This window comes from Protopterus annectens, chromosome 4.part1 (genome assembly GCF_019279795.1).
Source record: "Protopterus annectens isolate FY-2018-M chromosome 4.part1, PAN1.0, whole genome shotgun sequence".
NCBI lineage: Eukaryota > Metazoa > Chordata > Ceratodontiformes > Protopteridae > Protopterus > Protopterus annectens.
Window position 1 is genome coordinate 396,485,314 of NC_056734.1, and position 26,700 is coordinate 396,512,013.

Here is a 26,700-nt window from a genome sequence, read left to right on the forward strand (position 1 = left end):
AAAAACAGAAAGTGACATTACAATGTTGTGGAACATTTTAAGTCAGTTTCAGATGATCTTGAGATACAAAATTAAAGAAGCTAAAATAAAGGCAATAGCGGTAAATTATGTACCCACACATGAATTGATCCAACAATATCCATATTTATGGGGACACAATAAAATGAAGTATTTAGATGTCAGCAATACTACTAACCACTTCAGCAGACGCCTTCACATACTCTCCAAACTGTCACACAAACATGCATGTATATTATCACAGATTCTCCGTAGTAGTGATATACACCCCAGTCCTGGGCCACATAATGCACAACATACCATCATGACTCCCATTCCACCCCTTCCTAACAAAACTTCAGAGCTTCTCATTCTTAACATGAACCTTAGAAGCCTAGTTAAACATATCAAAAGTATTGCACAATACTCACCAGACATTCTTATAGCAGCAGAAAATTGGCTCAAGCCCCATATAAGAGACCCAGACATACTCACATAAGGTTATTATGTACACAGGTTAGACAGGATCAGGAAGAAGGGAGGCCAGGATGCAATCCTCTGCAAATTTAACCTAAGCATAGACTACCTAACCATCAAATAGCCTTATGATAACTTTGAGTCCTAGTAACATGGCTCAGAATCAACCCAAAGAAAAATATTACCATAATAGCCAATTATATACTTCCCAACAATACTTCCACTGCTACTGAGGAACTCATAGCCTGGACAGCCTCGACCTACACCCATGAAACCATTATCACAGGTGACTTCAACTTAGACTGGACCACTTGAACTGGTGATAACCCCTCCACCTTCATAAATCTGCATGGTTTCTCCCAAACAATCCAGTTTCTCACTCGAGTAGATAAACATGGCAAAAGGGGATCTGTCTTAGACTGGTCACTTATTAACAGTACCAGACACAACTATCTCTCCGGATGCCTTCCAAATAATTTAAGTGAGATAGACCTACCTACTTAATCCTTCATCAGCTCAACCCACCCAGGACCATAGTTTACAAAGTCATACGAAATACCAAAAACTTCTCAAACTAAGCATTCTAAGATATACTCAATAAATGTAACTGGACACCACTTCATTTCCAACTCGACCAGGACATAACATACTTCAAAGACACATTTCTAGCTATTCTAAATAGCTTAGCACCAACTCGTATATGTCGTGATAAAAATAAGAGATTGCCCTGGATATCAAAAGAACCCTTTAGACTTCAAAAACTAAGGGACAAAACCTGGTTTCAATACCAGAAAACAAAAGATCAGTAAAACTCTGTTAGCATACTAGCAACTCCGCAATCAAACAAAAAAAAAGCAACTCAAACCAGACAACAAAACATATTATACATCTATGCAAAACAAATATGAAAACAATCCCAAAATGTTCTGGCAGGCAATTAACTTGCTCCTCCACCTAGGTAAAGCCAAAACCCCAGAACCAACAACCAATAAACAAAGCATGAGTATTGCCTCACAAATCAACACCTACTTTATAAACACCATCTTCTCCTTAGTTATAGGGAACAATTCCACCCCACCATCTCTTCTACCTAATGTGGAAACTAACAACTCTTTTGACCTCAAACCTGTCCCACCTAACATCATAAGAACAGTGCTGAAAAAACTGAAACCTTCTTTAGCAGCTGACCAACTCCCCAATAAGTACCTCAAACCTTCAGCCAATGCCATAGCTCTGCCTATCTCCATTCTGGTAAATAGGTCTATAGCAGAACAATATATCCCAAAATTATGAAAATTTCCTATATCACCCCTCTACATAAAGGAGGAACATCAACAGAATTAAACAATTACAGACCCATTGCCAACCTTTCCCCCGTGTCAAAATTTTTGAAAAATGTATACACGCTCAATTACTACATTACCTGCTTTCTCACAACCTTCTGTCTCCCTCCCAACACAGTTTCAGACCAAAATACAGCACCACCACAGCCCTAATTAATTTCTCTAATACTGTCAACCAACTCAGAAATTTAAACCAGCAAGTAGCATCAATCTTCCTAGACATGTCAAAAGCATTTGACACGGTCTCCCATCAGAAACTCCTTAATACTCTTGCCTCACTAAACCTATCAAAGACTTAACTCTCCTGGTTCTTATGCTGTCCTTCTGACAGACAACAAGCAGTATGATGGAAATCTGAACTCTCACCACTTCTGCCTGTCTCAGTTGGTGTCCCCCAAGCATCCATACTAAGGCCTCTTCTTATCAACATCTTCTCTAATGATCTAGCCTCACCACAACACATGCTAAAGTAGTTCAGTATGTGGATGATATATTTAATCTGCTCAGCAGATACCTTACCAGACTTCCAAATAGTAGCCCAACAAGCTTTTAATGATACAGAAACACAAACACATCTAAGTAAATCACAACTAATACTCGACTCCAAAAAATGCAGTTAATACTGTTTACGAGTAGCAAACAATCACCAACCACCTTTCCTTTCACCATTCTCTCAGCAAACAGCACAGTCATCCAACCAGCTGAGCATACAAATCTCCTTGGTGTGACAATCGACAGCAATCTCCAATTTAAGAAGTTCATGCCAAACTTGGCTTACTGTACAGAAGCAAGCTTTTCCTCACTGGGCAATACCAGACTAGTCATATCCAGAACTTTCCGACTCTCTATGCTCATGTATGCATTCCCCCTATTTATCAACAGTGGCAGCTGGTGACTTCAAATCAAAGGGGGGCTGCAAGAGATAGTTGAATGGGTGGGGTCAATGGGAAGGGGTGCGACCAACTAGAAAGGGGAGGAGCTATGTTCAAAACCACAAAAACTAAAACTTTAATTAAATACGCTGCCCTGGGTGCCAAACCGTCATTATGAGAGTCCAATCAAGACAAAAATAAGTGTAGAGGAATACAAATATTTCAATGCATTGGCTGCATGACAGCTTACTTAATATCTAGATGGAAACAAAAGGTTGTGAGGCATGAAAAAATAAATTACTTTTTAAATACATTACTGGAATGCCAGTCAAAATCAAGTACAAGAAAAACAAGCAGCACTCAACTCAAACAACTTCTCCTTGCACTGCACTTCTAATTATAATTTATATTCAGCTTTATTAAAGTACCAAGTAACATGCTGAAAGTAGAAATCTCTGTGATGCCCCCACTTGTAAAAATCTTTCTTATCCAAAAAAGACCTGGTGCCTGACAACTATCTACTTGTTTCATGGGGAAAACATGATCAAAGTAAAAAATGAAAAGCAAACAAGAAACGAGCTCAAGATACATTGCTTAAAGGATTACTGTGCAGGTTATGGACCACACATGATTGGCATTCTGTTTAGTTTACGAGTAAAGCCTGTAGAGATGACTGGAAGTCTCCAACAAGTGTAATGAGCTTTTTAAAATAATGTAATCCTGTCCTTCAATACCCAAGGCTTATACATTATCTAGTTAAGTATTCTCTGCATGGCAACAACAGAAAGGCTTTCAATGTTGGCAATTCTTTAACAGTATGCTTATTAAAGCTTACTTGCATCTTACGATCTCAGACAAGCTTATCTTATGGTCATTAAAGCATTGCTACTTAAACACAGAGCAACAGGCACTTTGAGTAATAAGCATAAATCAACAGTACAAAATATGACAGAAACCAGACCATTCTGCAAAATCAAGGACAGATGAAAAGCCACTGTAGTACTTGTGTCTACCCTGGATGGGGGGACACTCTGCACATGTTGCACTGCATAACTACTCCTTGCCTTACTTGGACACATCCAGAGTCACTACACGGGGGAGTGGGGTGCAACAAGTATGTCACAATTTGAAATGTCTCTGGCTGACTGTGATGGCCCTGACACATTTGTCCTACCTCTCAACCTCAGAGCAAGAAATCTGGACAAAGCCATACATAGAAGTGGGACAAAGGCCCAAAAATAAGGACAATTTTTAAATATTGCTCTTATAAACCTAGAAAGATAATAGAATAGGTCTTGCATTAGTATGAATTTTCTGAAGGGTATGAAATCTGAAACTCAAAATATCTGTCATTATTTTCTAACTTCAGTCTTTAATGATTTGTCACTTCTCGCCATAGCTGTCAACCTCTTAGTACAAAACACCTGGACAAACACAGTAATGAGGGAATACAGCCCTCAAACATATTCAGTGAATTCTGTTCTTGCCATAGCTGTCAACCTTAGCACAAAAACCTGGACAAAGCCAATAATGGGGGAATACAGTCCCAAAAATAGGGACAAATTTCAAATATTCATCTTATAAACTTAGAAAATCGCTAGAATATTGATAGAATAAAAGGTTGTGTTACTATGTATTTTCTGAAGACTATGAAGTCTGAAATTCAAATGCCTGTCAATTTTGCTTCTGATGGAACAAAAACAATTTTCAGCAGAGGCCCAGGGAGAAATACCGCAAACACATGTCTTTGTAAAATGCCAGGACACCAGAGCAAATCCACACAAACAAAGGGAGGAGATGCAGACTCCACACAGAAGGCACCCCAGCCAAGAATCAAACCAGAAAACCTATCGCTGTGAGGCAACAATGCTACCACTGCACCATCAAATATGTAAGGAATTAAACATTCAGAAACCTGAAGTCTGAAATTCAAATGCCTGTCACTTTTATTTAACATTTGTTAACCAGGACAGTCTGACTTGGAAAAAAAAACTATTTTCAGCAGAGGCCCAGGAAGAAATAATGCAGACATGTCTTTGTAACATGGGAGGACACAAAAGCAAACCCACACAAACACAGGGAAAATATGCAGACCCCACACAGAAGGCACCCCAGCCAAGTATCAAACCTGAGAACCTATAGCTGTGAGGCAACAATGCTACCACTGCACCACCAAACATCAAGCATTTAAATATTTAGAAACCACATATATTATGTGGAACAGAACAGATCAAATATGAGGCAAAAATCTGAAATTTTTTACAAATGATGGTGGGTAGGGAATTCAGGCCCTTAACACCTGCATACAAGGTACAGGGTTCAAGCCTGAGGTATTCCCTACACACCACCATGAGTCTACTCTAGCCACCAGTATATAGTAACTGGGACATTTCACACACACACACCTTGTTGCTGAATGGCCGCAATACCTGCTTACACTCCTACCTTGTCGCTGAACGGCCCCAGCAATACCTGCTTACACTCCTACCTTGTCGCTGAACGGCCCCAGCAATACCTGCTTACACTCCTACCTTGTCGCTGAACGGCCCCAGCAATACCTGCTTACACTCCTACCTTGTCGCTGAATGGCCCCAGCAATACCTGCTTACACTCTACCTTGTCACTGAATGGCCTCAGCCCAACGAGCGAAATACCTGCTTCCGCTGATATCTGAACAGCCCCTTACCCATATTCCTTGCATGATTGGTCCATCCCAAAGGATTCCCTGCAGTCCAAACCCGTGATTGGTCCTGCCTGTGACTGCTGCAGTCTGGAGTGCCTCTATGTTGTGATGTCATCGCCGCATAGACTTCTGGGAATCTTGCCTTTCCCCTTATCTATACTGCTGAGTAAGCAGTCTGAGAGCATGTGCGCATGCGTACTGTCCGGGAATTCATTTTTGTGTTTCTCGGTTTGTTTTTATTTTCTTTTGTAGGTGGAAGGGCTGCAGTCCGGCTGTCCTATGGCACGAGCCGCCCCTGTTTATCAATTTAAAAAGATCAGACTTAACCAAATTGGAAACTTGCTACAACAAAATAGCCCACTTCGCAGCCAATCTTTCCCATCAAACCCACCATTGTATTGCTCTACATAAATTAAATTGGCTTAGGCTACATAACCTTCTCCTTCTTTACCAACTTAAATTCACACACAGTGTCATCTTCCATTCTGAGAATTGCCCATCCCCCAAGGAACTCGTTGCCCACAAAGTCTAAGATCTGCAGACAGAAACTTTCTCACAGTAAACAAAGCTAACAACACTCACGATAAAGCCCTATTCTCAAATCAAATAGCCAAATTATGGAACTCTCTACCCCACACCCTCCAAAACACACCTGAATCTACCAGTTTCAAGCAACTACTATTTAAACACCTATCCAAAAACTGGCATTGCTTCAGCCCCAAACCCGACTTAGAAGATATCCATAACTCTCTCAACACACTGTCCACTCCTTACCTCATTTTTTCCCTCTTCTCAGAATATATATATACATATTAAGGAAATCTCATTTGTTCATAACTATAATTTAATATGTACACAGTACTAATTTTATTTTTCTCACAGTGATCTTTACTGAAATTCTTTTTTTTTTTTTAACCTGTATCTACTAGAAAACGTTATTAAATACTTCTTTGTACAGACTAACTAGATGATGTGTATTTTGCATCTTACTATATGTATACTGTTGTACTATCTAATTATTGTATTTTGCTTACATTTCTGTGGAGCTTTTCTCCCCAGGCCTCTGCTGAAAATGGGCTTCTGGCCCAGTCGGACTTTCCCAGTAAACAAATGTAAATAAATAAATTTAGGAGTATGGATTAGAAATTGTGTTGTGGCAGCTAAGGATATTTGTGGGAAGAGACTATAAACAGAAGATAAAAAAATTGAGAAACTAGAAGCTTTTAACTGAAAACAAAGCCACGTAGTTCCAACTGTATTGTCAAACACACTGTTAACTACTGTGGATACCACGAACGCCACTGCTCGAACAACAGTTAATAAATAAAAGTTGAATTTATTAAAACTTTGTTTAAGCGCTTTCATCTAAAAAATAGACTTCATCAGAACACTTTAATTAATGAACTAGAGATTTAAATGCATACATGCAACCAATAACAGGCTGGTATTTGAATTAAAATGACTCATTCGATGACATAATTTCCCTTTCATGAATATGTGAGCACCTGTAAAAATACCTATATACATCACTCACATCCTAGCTTCAATGATAGATTTTACAGGTATATTATCATTTATACCAGGCAGGGTAGTAGCATTCAGCAATATTTGCCATCTCACTTCTTTTTCACTTAACAATGCTTTTATATTTCCACCCCTATTATGTGGGTACAAAACTTCCAACAGTGCAAACTTAAACATATCACACTCCGAATTGTCCCTAATATGCCTATATAAAGCATTGTTGACATCCTCTTTTCTAATGGCATACAAGTGGTCATATATCCTGTCCTTAAGGTGCCTCCCGGTTTTACCCACATAAAAACCAGAGCATCTGGTACACTGGGCATATAAGACATTCATTGTCTGGCAATTCCCTTTCTTAAATTTTATTACTGTTTGGCTCTTATTACCTACACTCACCGTGGGTTCTTCTAGTATGGCAAAACACTGATTGCATCTACCACACTTAGTAGTACCACTCCTGCCTGGCTGTATATATAGATTGCCTTTATGAAGTTTCCTTTTCATATTACATCCTATTTTATGCACAGACCTGGGTATATCCCCCACCAATCCATAAATTTCCTGAAGCATTGTTAAGTGAAAAAGAAGTGAGATGGCAAATATTGCTGAATGCTACTACCCTGCCTGGTATAAATGATAATATACCTGTAAAACCTATCATTGAAGCTAGGATGTGAGTGATGTATATAGGTATTTTTACAGGTGCTCACTTATTCATGAAGGGGAAATGATGTCATCGAGTGAGTCATTTTAATTCAAATACCAGCCTGTTATTGGTTGTATGTATGTATTTAAATCTCTAGTTCATTAATTAAAGTGTTTTGATGAAAACTAGAAGCTTTGTTATATGGATATGGATACTAAGATACAAGCAATTAAAATGTTTTTAGTCCCTATAGTCTTACACACAGGTCAGGCATATTTTTATCAACCAGAGGAGAAGCTGTGGATAGCAGTGAAAACAGATTTGAAGGATTTTATCTGGGAAGGAAAGACAGCAAGGGTCAGGTGGGATAAGGTGATTCTTCCAATGGACCAAGGCGGACTAGGATTACCAAATTTGAGGGGGTATTTTAGAGCAACACAGTTAAGGCTGTTATACATAGCACAAGGAGAAAACTATAATTCAGAGTGGAAAGGAGTGATGATGATACAGGGGGGAAGCTCAAGAAATAGGGAGAGATTGAGATTTTGGATGCAAACTCTTTAGAACAACAAAAATCATACAGAGTATTATATTCATAAAATAGCAGGGAGTATTCTAAGAACTAAACCAGCACGAGAATGGAGAAGAGAGATTTTGCTGATAGGGATGACTGTGGTTAGGAGTACAGATAATAGGCAAAAGAGGGCTGGAATTTATTGGAAAAAACTGGCAAAGGATCCAAGGTTTTGGGAGCAAATGACTAGAATGGGAAGAGGCCAAGAATTTATTTGGACCACAGGTTAGAGACTGCTTTCCGTGTCAAGGATTGATATCAGCGTATAGGCAAAGAGAAAGAAATAGGGGAGTCCTAAATGAAAGACCAGCACTGGTAGAGTTTTTAATAGAATTTAGAACAGAATCTGCCGTTACAAAGGAATAATTAGTAGAGCATATAAAATATTGCATGATAATTATAAAAATCGGTCAGAGAAGCTTAGAAAGGATTGTGAAGAGAAATTGGATAAGCAATTCACAAAGAGACAATGGGGGATATATGTATATTTCCCAAATATGCAGTGAAGTCTAGAAGATTTAGGATTTTTGCCTGGAAATGTTTACATAGGTATTTTTATACCCCAAGAATTTTTCCTCAGGTGGATAGCAAATGTTAGAGGTGTGACAGGCAATAAAGAGATGACTGGGAACATATTTTTTGGAGTATAATCAGTTGGCAAACTTTAAGGATTCCCTGTGGACCGCTTTGTCGGAGATGCTGATTGAATGGATTGGATTGACTGGGGAGATGATTTTTTTCAGCTATGATACAGAATCAGAATTGCCTAGACAAAGTAAAACTTTGCTGAGTCTAATTATGATGGCTGCCAAAAAAAGCAATTACTAGAAAATGGAAATCAAAGTCTAGACCAACTTTACTAGAAGTAGTGAATACAGTAACAGAGAGAAAACAGCTGGAGTTGGGATCTTTAGAAAAGGGAAGGAGCAAACTACATAGACATAATGGGAATTGTGAGAATAATATAGGCAGAGCAGGAACGAGATTTAAAAGGCAGGATTTGAATGAGCCATATAATGCTTAACTGATAATGACTGGATAGATTATAAGTGATGTATAATGTTTGCAACTACAGTTGTTTTAATGGTGTCTGTGATGTATAATGGTTACAACTAAAGTGGTGTCAATGTTTTTTTTTCATTTATATAAATGTAAGATTGCCTAAGTGATAATTTAATAAAGATGTTTATTGAAAAAAAAAAACATAGGCGCTATACGAAAAGTATTCTTAAAATTTTGTGCAAAATGTTACTAGCTACCTAAACTATGTGGGCATTTAATTTAGAGAGTGTTTCCTAGTAAATGTTTTAAAATTCAGCATTTTTAAACCATATTTCCAAAACAACACTACTTAGATGTCCCTTCATTAATACCTGTACTGTCTCTGCAGTGTGTAAGCCAATTCACTCTTTAACGCAAGAAGAGGGGATGCCATTGAGCATTAGGGAAATTTTATTTACAATTTTGTATTAAACTCATGTAGTAAATACTATTATTGCTTTTGTCAGAGACATCTTGGGTTCTTTTCCTGAAAAGCCTCCTGTTTACATTTGCTGAGGCTTAAATTTTTCATAGTGAGGGGTTTCCTGGAAATGTTATTTCTTTCTATTATGGAAATAATAAATATGTGGGAACACAGTTGAATGACTGATCAAATCTAGTACCATCACAAGTATATATTAATTAAGTCTTTGAAACATGTTGCAGTGCATTCAATATAGTTAACTTGCACATACTATTCAGTTTTGCAGCTGCTTTCTAAAGTTAGTGTTATAAATGCAATGTTATATTTGTTTGCAGAGTACATTAGAGAAGTGCAATGTTTGCTCTAAGCCAATCATGGAACGGATCCTCAGAGCAACTGGAAAGCCATACCATCCCCACTGCTTTACTTGTGTTGTGTGTCACCGCAGTTTGGATGGGATTCCATTTACTGTGGATGCAGCCAGCCAGATCCACTGCATTGAAGACTTCCACAAGTAAGATTAGGATTATTTTTTCTGTTTCTGCATTACATGTGATTATGGATTGCCTTTTTTTGGAAATGTTATTTAACCAAAATTAAGATTTGCAAGTATAACTGCAGTGCTTTTAGTGATAACACACATGCTTCAGAGTAAATTACACTGTACAGTATTAGTTTAAAGACTGGGTTTGAGTCATTTTAGATATTAGGACAAATAGGTAATGCTGAGTTTGAAAAGGTCTGTAGAGTTTGGGTTCTCTAGTTTTTATGTGCATACTTTAATGGAGCAAATACACTGGCTTGTTACTGGCTGTCGCCATCCTCAAGATGCAAAGTGTAATGCTTTGCACTTCAGTATTACTGAATAAACCTCCAACGTAAAATTGTTCTAAACCAGTACAAAAGTTCTCATTTTTCTACACTACCGAGGGCATTGTAGGTCAGAGACTTCTGCTGTTCAGAAAGTTTAGCTTTGGTCCCATAACAGATATTGTTCTATCAGTAACTATTACTGTCAAAAAACAAAAGTGCACTAAATGCTGAATCAAATCAAGCCATTTGTGAATTTTGCAATCCATGTCCACGCATCATCAGTACAGCCAGTCGGTTATACTTTACTTTTATTTGCTCATCTAATGTTGAGTGAAAATTGAGACAGAACTATTCAAGAACATGCTGCCCCCACCAGAATACTATAGGCTCTGTCTAAATGCAACTTCTCAGATTATGAACTAGCAATGTGGCAAACTTCATTTGGATGATGCATTCCTGTCCACATCATTACTCGGGGCGATGAGCTCCATCAACTTATTCTTGCAAACTGTGTGATTGTACATAGAATTCCAAAGTGAAAGCAATAATTCAGGATCAAATATTTTCTGATGTATATATAACTGTATTATCAGTCCTCTGTGAAAATAAAAAGATATAGATATTCTCTCCTCTAGGTGTAATGCTTGTGGTTTGACCCTATTGTAATAAGTAGGCAATACATTTATTTTAAGTAATATATGTCTTCCCAAATGTGCTACATTCTTGTCATGCATTTTTTCATTATGCATAAGATGTACTTATGGAGCAGGTATTTAAGTAATGCATCTAACCAGTGAAGTATGCCTTATGGTAAATGAGCTAGTGGAATTATCTTGGTGACTACTTCTAAATAGCCTGAAGTTCTGTTGGTACTCCAAATTAATGCAAAATGTGATTGATTGAAACAAAATGGGCAAAACTAAAACTAGTATAAGTGATATAAACATGACATGCCAAAGAAGAAACACTCAACTTGCCCATATCTCACCCCCCTGGAACAGTTAAATATCTAGGTAGTTTATATTAATGTCCTCCAACCAGGAAGACTTGTTTTGTCCGGGACTTGCCCTTTGTAGCAGGTTGGTAAAGGTGATGAATGGATTAAAATAAAAAGTAAGTTTGTTTGTGACAGAACCGGGAAAGGAAATTCAAACCCCTTAAAAAATCTGGTGTACTGGAATTGTCTACCTGTCTGCTACTCAGAAAAAAATGTCTACAAAGCCCGAGAGAGAAATCTTTTTTTCAGGTCTACAGATAAAACAATGCTTCTGCAGTCTTTCAGATTATTATTGCTGTTGCCTGATACGGTCTTAATACAAACATAAACTTTTTTTAATTTATATTTGTATAATTGTGTAAGATTTGCATGGGACTGAATTATGGGTTCCCAGTGCATGTCTTGTTTCTGAGTAGAATGTTTTTTTTTCTGACACATTATGCAAGTCTGTTGAAGAAAATTTTGAATGGCAGGGTAATCAAAAGGGTCAGAAACTTGATAGTATATATTTAAGGGCTTGTCTAAGTAAGGGAGGTATTTAAACCCCAACTCAGCCTAATGTTCCATAGAGGGTCTACCTGTAAGGTTGTTTTGTTTCATTACTAAGTATCAGATCTGAAAAATGCATACTGGTATTTTTAGTTAAGAAACTTTTATACTGAAAGATTGTAAACATTAGTAACATTAACTCAGGTAAAGTGCTGCAAAACAGGTTGAATCTTAGCCTAAGTACAGTATTTTTCCTTTAATTGTATGATGCATTCATTATATATTTATGTAGGTGCATCTATAGGTTAAAGCATTATCTTTTTTGGTAACATGCCATGCTTTATTTATTAATTTTCCATGCAAAAAAAAAGTGCAACAGTGAACAGTTTTGCAGAGTTATGTCAGAGTATACTAAAATGTAAGTCACAGTAAAATGCTTGCACTGCAGAATATCACAAAATACGTATGAGATCAGGGAAGCCAGACACACTGGCATCCATGCCTTACAACAATCATTACCAGAAAGTTTGAAGACTTTAACTCTGTACCATGGGGATGATTATCATGATCTTGAATTCTGCTTGAATTCAAAATAAAGGAATACAAAGTAGACTTTGAATTGTGTGGATTTGTTCAGCATCTCAGATATAATGAACTGCAGTGATTTGCCAGAGCTCCAAGTCACCACACAAGGCACTGCCATCTTTTGCTAACTAATGTCAGTAAAAATATGTGTACCATTACTCATCTTCTTACAACACTAAAAAGTTGGTACCTATCTTTTCAATACTACTACTTGAAACACTCAGATTTCTTCAGGAGGATACGGCAGTGGAATACTTTAATGACTAGTATCTCTCTGTTTCCAAAAAACTTTGCTCCATCACATATAAACAAGTTCATATGTAAGTCACCGTCTTGAATTAGTTTTGATATCAAAACACAGATGTCTCTAAAGAAATATATTTTGGAAAGAGTAAAACAAGTATGATGGTTTACCTAATGTACTTCAAAGAATGGAGAAACCTAAAAAATGTGTAGATCGTGTGTAAGAAATAGTATTTCACAAAATGCCAAGCAATTGACTTTAGCAATTCCAAACATTTCTGGTTGTCATCCAATTACTCCATTTGGTCAGACCTTTGCTGGCCTGTCATATATACCCAGTTGCAAACCTTAAGGTAGTGCAGTAAAATTTAGCATACACTTTTAAAACCGTTGTCCCTAGAACTACTATTATGTCTGCAAGTAGGATTTCAAGCCTCTAAACTCTGTTTAAGAAATTCGCTCAGAAATTCTAAACCTGTTGTATATAAGTAGATATGCTGCCACCAAACCTTTACTAAAGGCTTGTCCATTCTCTGACATCACAAAAATTCACCTGACTGGCATTCTGCTGAAGCTGCTATACAATTCCATGCATCCCAATTTCTTTGTCTCCCGAAATCCCTTAGTCCTGTTTGTCTTTTTCTTAGCATTGAAGCAAACAAGGCTGTGGCAGAGAGACTGTGTATTCATGCTTCACAACTTTATCAGATTAATGTCTTCAGTGGACGTCCATGACAAGTTCAAAGGACTTTGACACTAGTGATCACCATCACCATCTCCTGTTAGTCTGCCCTTCTGACACTGGCTTCACTCAGGCTTCAGTCCAGTGATTTTTAAGCTAACAGAGACAAAGTTCTCAGTCTCTTGGGTGAGAATGTACCATTTTCCCTTTCTGTCATTTCCACAGTTATCCTACATTTTACAACCAGGCCACTCTCTTCATCTTATTACTGTGAGACCTATAAGGCATGTCTGTCAGCTGTCTGAGAATTTTGTAGAACAAACATTTGCTTTGATTTTGGACTTTTTCCCCCATATTGTTTAGGCTTTGTGCATAATTCTTGAGAAAAGCAATTGAATTTTAGAAGGTAGTCATCTGTTGAGCTTCAGTACCGTTTGGTACAGGTACTACTGAAAACTATCCATAAATGTTTTGTACAGAATGAAAATGTTCTGCACCTAATACACAATTTGTGTGGTGCATTCCTCTACACTGGTCTCACTTTTTTTCTTCCATGGTGTGAACGTTGCCTGTGAGGAGTAAGTATTGTAAACTCAATCTTTTCATTTTATTTTGTCAATCTGTGAAAAAATTCAGCTGCATAATCATATCAACACGCTCCAAACATTCCTTCAAGCATATCACCAAAATCATTTTCTGCAAAATATGGTTCTTTGCCTGTGGTACCACATGAACCAAACTACTTCCTGCTATCCTTCTTTCCTTAGTCTTTCTGTCTGACACTGTTCTCCATTATTCCACCATATTTAACTTGCCTTCTCCATGTCCTTTATGTTTAGTACCCTCTCCCCTCACTGCTTTCTTTCTCTCAGCCTTCTTGCACTGCTTTTCTTGCTGCTGTTCACTTTACTGACTGTCCACTTTCTGTTCTTTTCAACCTCTGTTTTGTTAACGTTTTCTTCTCTCCACCTTCACCTGTCTAATGCGATTCTTTCCAAACTGGTCTCTTATTTATTTGTTTATTTAGCGACAGCCTTGCTACAAATAATTAAAACAACAAAACAAATAATTTGATTACCTTTAGGTAAAGACTTACATTTCTTATGCTTTCGCACAACATTAAAATCTGCATAAAGGTACAGTGGATGGCTTTAAGAATAGTACAATTTCATTCAGAAGGCTTACTGCCATCTGCCTCTTTTCATCTGTACAGTGGATATAAAAAGTGTACACACCCCTGTTAAAATGCCAGGTTTTTGTGATATAAAAAATGAGACCACAATAAATCATTTCAAAACTTTTCCCACCTTTAATTTGACCTATAACCTGTACAATTCAGTTGAAAGACAAATCTGTTAGGAGAAAAAATATAAAAAATAAAACACACACAATAAGTTGGTTGCATAAGTGTGCACACCCTTAAACTAATACTTTGTTGAAACACCTTTTAATTTAATTACAGCATTCAGTCTTCTTGGGTAGTAGTCTATCAGCATAGCACATCTTGACTTGGCAATATTTGCCTACTCTTCCTTGGAAAAGTGCTCCAAATCTGTCAGATTATGAGGGCATCTCTTGTGCACATCCCTCGTCAGGTCACCCCACAGATTTTCTATTGGATTTAGACCTGGGTTCTGGCTGGGCCATTCCAAAGCTTTAATTTTCTTCTGGTGAAGCTATTTTGCTTGTGGTCATTTTCGTGTTGAAAGGTGAAATTCCTCTTCATGTCCAGCTTTCTAGCAGACGCCTGATGGTTTTGGGCCAAAGATGACTGGTATTTGGAACTGTTCATAATTCCCTTCACCTTGACTAAAGCCCTAGCTCCAGCTGAAGAAAAGCAATCCCAAAGCATGATACTACCACCACCATGCTTCACCGTGGGGATGAAGTTCTTTTGGTGATGCGAAGTGTTGTTTTTGCGCCAAACATATCTTTTGGAATTGTGGCCAAAAAGTTCAACCTTGGTCTCATCAGACCATAACACATTTTCCCATATGCTTTTGGGAGATTTGATGTCTTGTTTTGCAAATTTTAGCCAGGCCTGGATGTTTTTCTGTGTAAGAAAAGGCTTCCGTCTTGCAACCCTACCCCATAGGAAAGACATATGGAGAATATGGGAGATTATCACATGTAGTACACAACCAGTACTTGCCAGAAATTCCTGCAGCTCCTTCAGTGTTGCTGTAGGTCTCTTGGCAGCCTCCTTGACCAGTTTTAGCCTTGTCTTTTTCATCAATTTTGGAGGAACTCCCAGTTCTTTGCAACATCACTGTTGTCCCATATTTTCTCCACTTTATGATGACTGTCTTCACTGTGTTCCATGGTATATCTAATGATGTGGAAATTTTTTGTACCCCTCTCCTGACTGATAGCTTTCAAGAATGAGATCCCTTTGATGCTTTGTAAGCTCTCTGCGAACCATGGCTTTTGTTGTAGCAGGCAACTGAGTAAATGTCAGGAAAATCCTACTAGGACAGCTGAACTGTATTTGGGGTTAATCAGTCTCTTTAATTAATGGCAGGTGTGTACACAAGAAGACTGAATGCTGTAATTAAAGCAAAAGGTGCTTCAACAAAGTATTAGTTTAAGGGTGTGCACATTTATGCAACCAGCTTATTGTACATGATTTACTTTTTATATTTTTTCTCCTAACAGATTTATTTTTCAATTGAATCGTACAGGTTATAGGTCACATTAAAGGTGGGAAAAATTTTGAAATGATTTATTGTGGTCTTATTTTTTTATATCACAAAAAAATGGTATTTTAACAGGGGTGTGTGCACTTTTTATATGCACTATATATGCCTACCTCCATTCCTTGACCCCCTTGTTCAAGTCTTCCTGATCTCTTTTGTATATTCAGGTATATATCAGAACATTAGTGCTCTGTAACAGGGAGAAGACACTGTGGGGAGCAGTAATGTTTAGCAAACTTTGTAGACAGGCTGGCCAATAGTACCACAACTGGAGAGGAATATCAGTAAATATGTCTAAAAGAAAAAAAATCATTGGACTCTGTGTACATAGAAAACAGATGGAATATTTAGAGAATTCTAGGCTAAAAAAAAGTTTTCTTGACGACAGAAAAATTTTTTGCATGAAAGCTGCAGTATCCAATTAATAGGTTTGTCAGATGATCTTCAGCAGAAAAATTGATGACAGGAAACTGTGAACAAATGCTCCCCTAATGAGTTTAATCATTAGTACATATTTGTTTACAGGAAAGAAAGTTTGAAGACAGATTGTCAAATGTGGCAAAGACTGTTTCTGTTATTAGATTTCTTGTTGTATATTAAGCTGAAAGGAGCAACTGTTTTTTGAATTCCATTGCTGTGTTTTTGTAAAGGTAACCAGATATTCTGATTGCTTTGGAACACTACTTGTTCTTTGACCTACTGTAATTCTGACCCTGCCTGCCTGCTTTTCCATTTCATTAGTAAGGATCCAGATTATCCAGTTTATTGATAAGGAGAACCTGCTCATACCCAACTATTGCATGAAAGTATGATACCATCTTTAATTAAAAGTGTACTTCGGATAGATGTCTTAAAATCTGTGATGTACTACAGTGGACTGTATTATGCATTGTACTGAGGCTGATTTTGGTTACATAAAAGGTAGTCATTACATTTTGCACCTTGATTGCTGTTTATAAGTACTTAACTGACAGTATTATGCCTTGCTGTTTGTTTGCAAAATCATGACTGAAAGCATTTCTTACAAAGAAAACAGGAGGAGATAAATGATATTAAGAGATGAGAGAAGATGCAGTGAAGCAAGAAATTGCCATGAGATTACAGCTCTTAGTAATAATAATAGCAATAATAATATAACAACAACAATCTCAGGAGCATGAGCACAGTTTCTTTCTGAGCTCAACTCTTCATGAAATCTTAGTTTAGTAATGAGTGGGGTCTGCCTTACTTTAAAAGCACCAGGAAAGCAAAGAACTTGGGAAATTGCAAATCACCTTTATAACAGGAAAAGTATGTGAATTATTTTCCTTCTTTTTTATTTTGGATGATTTAGGTAACAGTGTGCTTTTGTGAGACAGTGATGCATTTAACAGCACAGTGGTGCAATGGTAGTGTTGTCACCTCACAGCAAAAGGTTCTGCACTTCAATTCTCGGCTTGGGTGCCTTCTGTGCGGAGTCTGCATGTCCTCCCTGCGCTCATAGAGGTTTCCGCTGGGTGCTTCGGTTTCCTTCCACATTACAAAGACCTGCATCTGGAGCATTTCAACCCGGGCCTCCGCTGAAAATTGGCTTCCTTCCAAGTCAGACTTTCCCAGTTAACAAATGTTAAATAAATAAAGTTAAGAGTTTCAGGCCTGTTGAGTCAAATATGACTCTGGGAACAAAGGTTGCAAAAAGGTACAGATGCTCTGCATGTTATCCTACTGTTAACAGTACTGCTCTTAGGCAAGTGACAGCTAAAAATATTAAACATGTGGCTACCTTATAAAGTAATATCCACAGTAATCAAAAAGTCACACAAAAGCATATAGCCAACAAGAATGTCACAGGATACCTTCTCCTTGAAAAGAACCAGACACCAGGCAGAGTAAAGTTATAAGCACTTTTGTTCCCCTTATTCACACTCAATACAAACGGAACTTCATCAGATACAAAAACCTTACCCCCCCCCTTTTTATATACAATTCAATTAGTTAATTGCACCAGTCATCATATCAATCAATTAAGTAAAATGAATTGAATATGGCATCCTATTTAAAAAGTACATGAATGTGTATGTTAGTGTTATATAATATTTTCTTTTCTAAAAATGTGTATATATATATATATATATATATATATATATATATATATATGTATATATATTTTTTTCCTGTAAAACCATATTGATATACCTTGTATGTTTTCCTAATTTAAAAAAAAAATCATTGTCTCCCTAGTCTACTCTATTAAAGAAAAATTTTCTGCAAGAACAGTACATATGTTAAATCTTTCCATATTCAATCATATATAACATTTCTATCTAATCACATCTGCCTTTAAATGAAGCAAGCTTCTCAGGGAAATTACATTGTTAATTCCAGGGAAGACAGTGGCATTTAACAAAACCTGCCAAAATGTTTCCCTGTACTCTAAATAAACAGGTCCAATTACCCCCCCCCCCAATCTACTTGCTTTTCCAGTACACAGAAGAGGAATTTTTTAAAATCCTTGCAACATATGCTGTATCTAAACAGGGCATTGGTTTTATCGTGTCTCTTAATTGCTTAGATATGCTGGTAAATTCTCTTTTTTAACTTATTTTCCGTTTTTCCTATGTGGTATGCACAGCATAGCTGACACAAGGCCACATAAACTACTCCTTTCGTGTTGCAGTTGTAGTTCCCTGTTACTGGAATTATTTTATTGTGACCTTCTGTCACTATGTTCCTACTTTCATATATATACCTAAATTCCCTACAACCATTGCAGTTACTCATATTACCTAGTGGAATCCTATCCTTGTCCTTCTTCCTTTCGAATATGTTCTTAATATTGGGTCCCCTTCTATACACTATTTTTGGTTTATTACCCAGTTTTTTCTGTTATTCCATATGCCCCCAAAACACAATTCCAGTTCTTTTCTACCATTTTACAGACTTCTAAACTATCCTGATTGTATGTTAACACACAGCAAGTTTTTACTTCTTCTGTCTTCTTAACACTCAACAAACTCTCAGGTTTTTTCAATAGTGGGGGATAATCATCTCTCCTACTTGTTACATAGTTCTCATGTCCTTCAAGAACACTGGTTGGGTAACCCCTCACTCTGAGCTTAGCCTTTAATTCTACTATTTGTTCCCTGAACCTGTTGTCATCCGTTGTTAATCTTGATATTCTAATCATTTGACCCTTTACCAAATTCCTTTTTTGCCAAAAAGGGTGGTCACTCTCAAAATGCAGATAACTCTTCGAGTGGGTAGGCTTCCTATATATACATGATTCATAACATCCTTCCCTTCTATTTTTATATAGGTGGATATGCAGATAATTTACTACTTCTTTTTCAGTTTTACTGGTAAAACTTAAAAAAACAGTACTGGCGTTGATGTATTTCAAAAAATCATCTGCCTCATCAAGCCCACCTTCCCACAATATTAGAATATCGTCCAAGAATGTATAGTATCTATAAATGCTCTTCCTAAACGTTGAGTTTAACACAAATTTGGTTTCCCAATACCAGAGGATAATATTAGCAAACACTGGTGCTATTGCTGCATCCATTGCTACCCCTTGGGTTTGTTTAAAGTGTTACCCCTGGAACCATACAAAGTTATTTTTCAGAACCAGTTCCATAAGGGTAGCCAAGACATACACTATGTCCCATGAAAATCTAGTTCCTTCCCTTAGTGCTTCCTGAAAATATTCCAATCCTTCTTTATGTGGGATACAGAGAAAAAGGTCCCTGACATCCATAATCAGAAAGATTACTTCTTCTTTAAACTCATTTTTTGCCATACACTACAATAAATGCTAAGAATCCTTCAAGACATGTTTTTTTGTCCTCAAAAAATCCCTTTAACTGAAAATCTAACATCTTCACTAAAGGTTCTGTTTTATTCCCACCTCCTGCCACTATGGGTCTCATCGGTGGGTCCCCTAATGACTTGTGTATTTTGGGGATCCCAAAGAAGGCTGGAGTTACAGGATTGTTAACCTTTAAGTATCTCACCTCATCTTCACTGAATGTATATTCCTGAAAAAGTTCTACCAGGGTCATATCTAGTCTTGTATTAAAGATGTTATTCTCATTCAGTGATGCTGCACTAAAGTAGGAACTATCATTCAGGTGTTTCATCATTCTAGTGGTGTAGTCATAATGATTCATTATGACTACCCCTCCAACTTTATCGGGCTTCATTACTCTTATTTCTTGGTTCCTCATTAACTCTGTTAGTGCTTTTTGTTCATCCTTTGTTTAATTTTGGTTGATCTGTTTGGTCCTATTACCTATTAAATTCCTATATTCTATCTCATTCAGTCTTTCAAAAAGGGCCACTGGTGGTAATGGGGGGGGTTGTAAGTGCTTTTCCTTTTTAAAGTCACCCTAGTTTCTTCACTCTCCCTTCCGTTTTCCATTACCAACTTTAAGTTTATGGCCCTTGCAAACATCTTCATGTCTAAAATTGTGTTGACCCTATGGTTCTGTTTCTTGGGGATAAAACTGAACCCTTTCACAAACAGTTCTCCATAAGTGTTATTTAATGTGATCCCACTATAATTGTAAATTGTAAGACCCTTGTATTCAAAGATACTAACATTTTCATTTTCATTATTGTCATTGTAGTTTCCTATAGTAGTACTAGTATATTTGTACATTTCTTTAAAAATTGCTTCATTAGGCATGTTATTACATTCAAAATAATGCTGTAAAAATGTTGCATTACCACTACTAAAACTTTCATTTGTTATGTTCTGTACACTTGTGTTGTGCTTTTTCCCCACAAATTCATCACAAACCATTTCATGCATGGATTCAACACAATACTTTTCCATGTTTTCCTTAAAATTATTGTACAATTCTTTAAAACTTTCTTCGTTAAGTAGATCATCACATTCTACATCATACTGTAGCAATAGGGTACTGCTGTTGCTGGAACTTTCATTTATTGTATTCAGTCCATTTGCATTGTCTCTATTCCCCAAAAGTTCATCAACAACAGTTTCTTGAAATGCCCCAGTACAGGAAAAGTCAGCAAAAGTCTCAACTGATGAGAATAGATAGAAATATTATATATGGTTGAATATGGAAAGATTTAATATATGTACTGTTCTTGTAAAAAAAATTTCTTTAATAGAGTAGACGTGGGAGATATGATTTTTTTAATAATTAGGAAAACATATAGGGTATATCAATATGTTTTTTTACAGGAAAATGTGACATATACATATATATATATATATATATATATATATATATATATATATTTAGAAAAGAAAACATTATGTAACACTTTAACATACACATGTATGTGCTTTTTAAATATGAGGGGATATTCAATTCATTTTACTTAATTGATTGATATGATGATTGGTGCATTTAACTAATTGAATTGTATATAAAAAGGGGGGAAGTGTATAAGTTTTTTGTATCTGATGAAGTTCCGTTTGTACTGAGTGTGAGTAAAGGGAACAAAAGCGCTTATAACCTTACTCTGCCTGGTGTCTGGTTCTTTTCAAGGAGAAGATATCCTGTGACATTCTTGTTGGATTATAAAGTAATATGTTATTTCTGAAAAAAATATGGGATTGAATTGCGGAGTAACATAATAACTTTGGAATTTTTCACAAATAATTTCTGAACATTTTTAAGAGTTAGGGTCGTGTTAAAGAAACAACTTTTAGATTATATTCGTGCACACACATAAGAGAAAAAAGGTAGCACAGTGAGTAGCTTTGTTGCTGTAAAGCAAGTGGTTCTGTAGCTGACTTCTCAACTTGGTTGTCTTCTCTGCAGAGTCTGCATGTCCTTCCTGACTTTTTCTGGGTTTGCTATGGGTGCTTCAGTTTCCTCCTAGATCCAAAAAACATGCAAGTGGTGGATTGGTGGCTCCAAGTTTTCCTTAGATATGAGTGAACAGTGTATGTGCATGTGTGATGTGAAATAAAGGGCTAGCAGTATACTTCTGTTCCCAAGTTGTCTAGTAAACTGGATGGCACTGATTGATGTCCTTCCATATCACTGTTGCAGTATTCTTCACTAAAGGTTAGCCCAGCGTCTGTCTAGTATACCAAAGCCTAAGGATTTTAAGGACCTTGTATGTCACATATATGTTCTCTACTCACGGTCTATGGCATAAAGGTGACATAAGGATGCACATATGTCTGAACTACTTTGCTGCCAGTCCAAACGCCATTTTTGATTGTCGGTCTGCACATTCCTTCGTCTGTGACCAAGCCATTGTCAGATAAGTGCCGTGTCTGGGTTTTCTTATTATCTCTTTTTTTTATGTTGATTTGTCAGTTTACATGTCATCCAGAAAGGGAAATTGTCAGTGTGGGAGACAGATTCCCAATAAGACCTTTTTTGTGTGGGTGCTTCTCACAACCATACTAACTGCTTGATTTGTCAAACATTTGTCCCAAAAACCCTACATAGTCATCTCTCCTCCTGTTTATCTACCTGGAAAATCAAAAGTTGTTGGTGCATGATGCTATGGTGGAATCCTCCCATCCCGAAGGTCAGCCATCTTCTAAGACAAAGAACAACAAAAAAGCTAGGTTGGATTCGGCTGCAGTGCCACCTTCCCCAGACATCTCTCTCTCAAGGCTGGTGAAAGCCTGTAGGATTGTCCGTCTGTTCCATTCCTCTGCCTTGACAGCATCGGAGACTGGCATGCGTCCAACTTCTCGCACGTCCTCAGAGGATCTGCAGACGTCTGTTACAGATGTTGAGGGGGGACCTCAGCTCATCATTTTAGAAGGACTGAGGGGGTTGTTCCACAGTTTCTTGTTTAGAAGGAGATTCCAGCTACATAGAATGTCAGCAAGGGTCCGAACCTCCTAAGGTCTTTAGGGCTGACCCCCCCCCCTTAAATAAGAGACAGAAAACAAAATACAGCTCTTCTTCTCCTCCTAAGGATTCCCAGCATGAATGGCAGGATTTTACCCAGGGTTTGTTTAATGCACTCATCCTGCTCCTCCCTGGTCTTCTACTCCACTCAAGAGGCCTAGGAAGAAGAACTCCTCAGATGAGGACTTGGATTTGGGCAAAGAATCCCTGACATACGCCTCTCAGACTGCTTCTCCATTGGACTTTGGTTCTGAGGAGGAAGATTCCATTAGCCCGGATTCTTCCTTTGAGGAACTCAATTTTGTGGATACCATCTCTTGTATGATTGTTCTCAGGTTTCTTTCATCCAGAAAAGATAACAGTTCCTCCAGATGGAGTCACCAAGCCCTCTGCTTTTCCTGTGGTCCTGGCTGCTCTGTTGGATAATTTTTCAGCAGCTTCTCAGGCTTCTGATTCCCAACCTCCAGCCCTAAAAAACTGGCAGATTTTATAAGGTCCCAAAGAAAGCCTCTGCAAGTAAGGCATCTGCAGGGTCCTAAAACACTATTGTAGACCAAAAATATGACCAGCAGACAGTGGAGACCAAAATAAATATATAAAGTGTATCAAACAGACCGGTTTTAGCTTGTATTAACACAAAGCCTATATCAATGTGATAAAGGCTTTGTGTTAATACAAGCCAAAACTGGTCTGTTTGATACATTTTATATATTTATTTTGGTCTCCACTGTCTGCTGGTCATATTTTTGGTTTACAATAGGTTTTATAAGGTGCCTGATAAATGTAAGTTGCTCTACAAATGCCCATTTGCTGACCTCTTTGTGTTGTGTCCATCACTTCAGACAAACCTTCTAAGCTCTTGCCTTCTACTATACTACTTCCTTCTGTTAAGGACAGTAGGGTTATGGAAAAGCTGGACAAAAAGTTACATACTGCTGCTACCTTGGCCTTTCACGCTATTATTTATTAGACCCATATGACAAGATATGTCTTAGCGCTTCTTTCTTATGCCTCCCTGGTTGACTCTAACCTTTGTGATTCTGAGTAGAAGGTTTTGGCCCTCTCCTTGTTGGGCTTCCCTTCACAAGTGGCTTGCCATTCTATTAAATGTAGTTATGATACAGCTGATGCTTCTTCTAGAGCTGCTGCTTTTGATTCTCTGTTGAGGTGCTGCTCTTCGCTTTGCCTCTAACTTTTACTTGATGATATTAAGACTAAATTGTTTGATGCTTCCCCTTGATAACAAAAATTGTTTGGTTCTGCTACTGCTGGGCTTTTTAAATCACTTCAAGACAAGGACAAGGCCTTGCAGGAATTAAAGCATATTTTGTTTCTCCTATTCCTAAGTTTCAGAGGAATTATCCCCCTAAGTCTGCTTTTATTCATAGAAAGTTTTGCCAAAAGGTAAGAAAGGTTCCAGACAGAGTCCTTCTGCTAAGTCTACTCAGACTCCCACTAGTCAGATACCTGCTTTTCAAGGCAAGCCAGGTTCTTTCTGACTATATCCTTTCATCTGTCCTAAGTCAGGTCCCTTTATCTCTTCAACCTTCCCTGTCTCTTCTGAGTTGGTTAAGAATCAGTCAGGATTCTTGGATTCTACAGTCATCCATCAGGGATACTTCATGGTGTGGAAATCCCTTCCACCTTTTCTGGGCATTCCCAAACCTTCTCAGGAACAGCTGCCTTTCTTTCTGGATGTTCTTCAAGGTCTTTTGTCTCTAGGCACCATCCAAACAGTCCCCGCTCCTCAGGAGTGGAAGGGGTTTTATTCTAGAATGTTTTTGGTTCCCAGGAAAGTAGGCACCTGGAGGCCTTTTCTGGACCTTTCTAGGCTCAACATATTTCTGAATATCCCTTCCTTTCAGATGCTGTACTTTCAGACTCTGTTTCCTCAGGCGTTTCCGGTCTCTCTGGGTCTCAAGGATGCTTATCTTCACATCCCTATTCAGCCCCATTTCATAACATATTTGCATTTCTTCATTCTTTGCATTTTCAGTTGTCTGCTTTGCCCTTTGACCTCTCTACTGCCTCAAGGGTTTTCACCAAATGCTTCACTCCTATGATTACCTTTTGCAGGATGAGAGGGATACGGATATGTCCTTACCTGGATGACATGTTCATTCAGACTTCCTCATGAGAGACCTTGCTTCAGCACCTTCACTATTCTGTTTTCCTCTTGCAAAGCTTAGGGTTTATGATAAATTTCCAGAAATCTTTCCTGACTCCTTTTCAGGATCATGTTTTTCTCTGTTACAGGCTCCAGACCATTCTTATCCTGGCTTCCCTGCCACCCCCAAGGCTGTTGCTTTAATTGCCTTTTTTCATTCCCTTCTTCAGGTCTCAGTTACAGCCAGAGAATTTCTAAGGGCTCTGGGATTCATGGCTTGCACCATTCCTGTGCTACCTCTTGCCAGACTCCAAATGAGGAAGCTACAGTAGTTACTAAAGTCAGTATGGCTTCAACACTGTTATCCTTTATACTTTATAGTCCCTGTTCTTTCATGCCTCAAACTAGAGCTTCAGTGGTTGATTCATCAGCTGTCTCTCAATCCAGGGCTTCACTTTCAGACACCAGTCCCCTCTCAGGAACTTTCTAGGATGCCTCAGATGAAGGTTGGGATGATTTTTTTCAGCCTTGTCAAGGTTTGGGGTCTTTGGCCCATTTGTCAGACGGCATCAAGGAGATGGAAGCTCTCCTCCTTGTTGTTCAAGTCTTTAATACTCTTATTCTTCCAGGGCCTTTTAGACTCTTTACAGAAAATACCACAATGATGTGGTACATCAGCTAGCAAAGGAGAACATGGTCCCTACTGTGCAGACTAGCTCTTCAAGTTTGGGATCTGGCTGTCCAATATTAGGTGACTCTTCAGGCTGTTTATATTCCTTCAAAACAAAACTTTGTGACAGACTGTATGAGGAGGTCCATAACAGGAGCTCACAAGTGGATGCTTCACAGAGATGTCTTTTTTTGACACTGTCCACAAGTCAGGTACTCTCAGGTAGACCTTTTTGCCTCCCCTCTGAACAAACAACTTCCTCTTTTTTGCACCAGAGTCTGCAGTCCTCTGGCATGGAAGGCGGACACCCTATCTTTTTCTTGGAATAGGATGTTTCTCTGTGCCTTTCCTCCTCTTTCCGTCATGCTGAGGGTCCTGCTCAAGACAGAACAAGACTCCCCCAAAATTTTACTGGTTGCAGTATTGGTTGCCCCTTATTCTGCACCTAGCCAAGGGCAATCCCTAAAAGTTACCACACAGGGTGGACATACTCAGACAAGATAAGGGGTCTCTCATCCATCCTCACTTGTCCACTCTTCAACTTACACTGTGAGTGATAGGTTTTTGATCTCTTTTAGCCATTTTTTTTTCCTGAGGACGTGCTTTGGGTTCTGCAGGAGGCTAGGAAACCATCTAATAGGAAAACATGTGCATCCAAAGGGAAGAGATTTTCTATCGGGTGCCTTGCTTGTAATGAGGATCCACCTTATGTGGAGATTCCTGTTGTTCTTTCTTGTTTGTGTGAATTGCTCCTTGCTGAGTTGGCATATTCTTCAATTAAACTCAGCTTTCAGCTATTTCTGCTTGTCTGCCTTTGATTCCTCCTTTGGTCTCTAGGTTTGAGGTCAAACAATTTCTTAAAGGTGTCCTTCAAATTAGGCTTCCCAGGCAACCTATTCTTCCTTCCTGGGACTTTAATTTTGTTCTTGAAAAAATGTCTCATTCTCCCTTTCAACCTTCAGCTTCCTTGCAGCATTGTACATGGAAGACTGTTCTTCTTT

At 38.0% G+C, this 26,700-nt stretch overlaps 1 protein-coding gene across 5 annotated transcripts in view; it reads left to right on the forward strand.

Moving 5' to 3' along the window:
- Window positions 1-26,700, forward strand: part of LOC122800880 (LIM domain containing preferred translocation partner in lipoma) — a 3,822,027-nt gene that overhangs the window by 3,495,139 nt on the left and 300,188 nt on the right. For all 5 annotated transcript variants that reach the window (XM_044070213.1, XM_044070214.1, XM_044070215.1 and 2 more), the window contains one exon: window positions 9,920-10,098. In XM_044070213.1, the coding sequence (XP_043926148.1) occupies window positions 9,920-10,098 (179 nt within the window). The remainder of the gene's footprint in view (window positions 1-9,919; window positions 10,099-26,700) is intronic.